Source organism: Lupinus angustifolius, chromosome LG17 (assembly GCF_001865875.1).
Source record: "Lupinus angustifolius cultivar Tanjil chromosome LG17, LupAngTanjil_v1.0, whole genome shotgun sequence".
Lineage (NCBI taxonomy): Eukaryota > Viridiplantae > Streptophyta > Magnoliopsida > Fabales > Fabaceae > Lupinus > Lupinus angustifolius.
Window position 1 is genome coordinate 7908100 of NC_032025.1, and position 2412 is coordinate 7910511.

Below are 2412 nucleotides of genomic sequence, written 5' to 3' on the forward strand. Positions count from 1 at the left end.
GGAAGAAACGTTGGAGAAGAAATTGATGAGGTTAAGGGAAAGATGGATGAGTTGGCTCAAGCTCAAAACAGGATGGAAGATGCACTGCAGGACATCAAGAGTTGCCTTGCCCTTCTCGCTGCGAACCAAGGGGGGATGAATGGTGGAGATCAAGAAGGGGATGATCCCCTGATTGGAGGAGGATACCGCCCCATGGGGAATGTGCAACAGGAGGCAGAAGGCTCCATAGGGCCTCGTTTCGAACAAAATTAGGCACCTAATTTTGGTCAACAAGCAAGAGCACCCCCGAAAGTGAATGACAATCAAACTATGGAAAAAGGTGGAGGTTATGAGGAGTGGATGGCAAAAATTAAGGAACAATTGAGGACCATCCGCGGGACTGATACTCGTGGGTCCCTAAGAATTGAGGAGTTATGCCATTCCGTCAATATCGTGATCCCTAAGGATTTCAGGGTACCCGACTTCTCCAAATACGATGGAAGTGGCAACCCACGCTTCCATCTGGTAAGTTATGCTACCAAGATGGCCATATGGTCAAAGGAGGACGGTTTCCTCATTTGTTTTTTTCACGAGAGTTTGACTGGCTCAGCGCTGGAGTGGTACTTGGAGCTGGACTTGAGTCACATCTCTAGCTGGACTGAACTTGCTGATTTATTCATGGATCAGTATAAGTTTAATGTGGAATTGGCTCCAACACATGAGCAACTTGGGGCAATGCAGAAAAAGAAGATGGAGTCCTTCAAAGAGTACGCAATGAGGTGAAGGGGTTTGGCGGTACAGGTGCAACCCAAAATGACCATGCCAGAAATGTGCTCGTATTTTATGGGAACCTTAGGGGCCCCTTACATTGGAATAATGGTGCATACAAAGATTTCCGGGAATTGATGGATGCCGGTGACAGGATTGAGATGTTGACCAAGGCTGGAAAGTTATCAGTAGGTGAGGAGGACGGAAATGGTATTAAAAAGAATATGTCCTCAAGGAGAAAGGAGAACGAGGTGAATCAGGTACATCAACAACAATGGAGGTCCCAACGCACACCTTATGATCAAACACCAACTTACCAAGTAAACAATGTCCCCCAACCTTATAACTACACTCGCCCACAGTACACCAACCAGCCCCGACCATACGTATCCAACCATACCAACCCTCTATACCAACCAAACAGCCACGCACCCACAAACACACAGGCCCAAACAAATCGTCGCCAAAACACGTTTTTTCCTGACCTACCCCCTTTTCCAAAACTTGCTATATCCAATGCTGAACTTTTCCGCCAACTAGTTGACCGTCACCTACTAGAACCATACCCCGTTCGACCTTTTGAGGGCAACTTGCCTTCTTGGTACGACGTAAACCGCACATGTAGCTATCATATGGATGTGACGGGACACTCCATTGAAGATTGTGAGCAATTCAAAATGGCAGTAAGGAAACTCATGGCCTGCGGGAAGCTAGGGTTTGAGGATGAGACTCGGCCGGATATCAGTAAGAATCCGATCCCGAACCACAATCAAGGGGTAAGTGTTGTCGATGTGGATAAAGCACTAATAGGAAAAGTGTGTGACTTGAGAATGTCAATGCAGCACCTCTTTGATGCTTTGAGGAGGATTGGTTATAATATAGTAGCACCAGCCACAAATGTATCTGACGAGGGGGGTCGGGATCCAGAATCTCGTTGTGATTATCATCACGGTCAGGCAGGACACTCCATAGAGGACTGTTGGGGATATAAGGCGAGGGTGCAGGTCTTGTTAAATCTTGGGGTCATTCAAGCGAGAAGGGCTAAGTCGGATGACGAAGAAGTTGATATGGTTGAAAAGGTCACACTCAGAGTCCCCCTCCTCAAAGATTCAAGCCCTGAGAAGGTGACTCTTAGGGTGAGAAAGCCTCAACCCTTCACCTATGAAAGCACACATATTGTCCCGTGGAGGTATGAGGTTAAGGTTGATGCAGCAGGGGAGGCCTCTAAAGTTCTAGTGTCAAAGGTAGTCATGATCGGTGAAATCACGAGGAGCGGTAGGTGTTATGGTCCTCTAGAGGGTAATACTCGGAAGGTGGGAAAAAGTGTAGAAGAAAAGAGTGGTTTAGTTGATGAAATCACTTAAAAGGATGACAAAGAATTCCTTAAGATCATGAGGCAGAGTGAATACGATATGGTGGAGCAGTTGGGGAAAACTCCTTCAAAGATATCTCTGTTGGGTTTGGTATTATCCTCGGATTTACATAGAAAGGCGTTATTAATGGTGCTTAACGAAGCTTACGTTAACCCCGATGTCACGCCTAGCAAGATGGTCAACATGGTAGATCCTGTGAAACATGTTAACATGATAACATTCTTTGATGAAGAAATGGTGAGGAGGTCGGAGAAAATACCCCGTGCACTGCTCATTACTGCCAAATGTCGAG

General features: G+C 46.4%; 1 protein-coding gene across 1 annotated transcript; it reads left to right on the forward strand.

Annotated features, from left to right (window-relative positions):
* On the forward strand, positions 885-2111 carry LOC109330832. The gene has a single exon (XM_019565109.1). The coding sequence runs from the start codon at positions 885-887 to the stop codon at positions 2109-2111; it is 1227 nt and encodes a 408-aa protein (XP_019420654.1).

Bases quoted from the DNA above. Each gene is read 5' to 3' on its own strand.
- LOC109330832 (XM_019565109.1), top strand. From the start codon at position 885: ATGGATGCCGGTGACAGGATTGAGATGTTGACCAAGGCTGGAAAGTTA.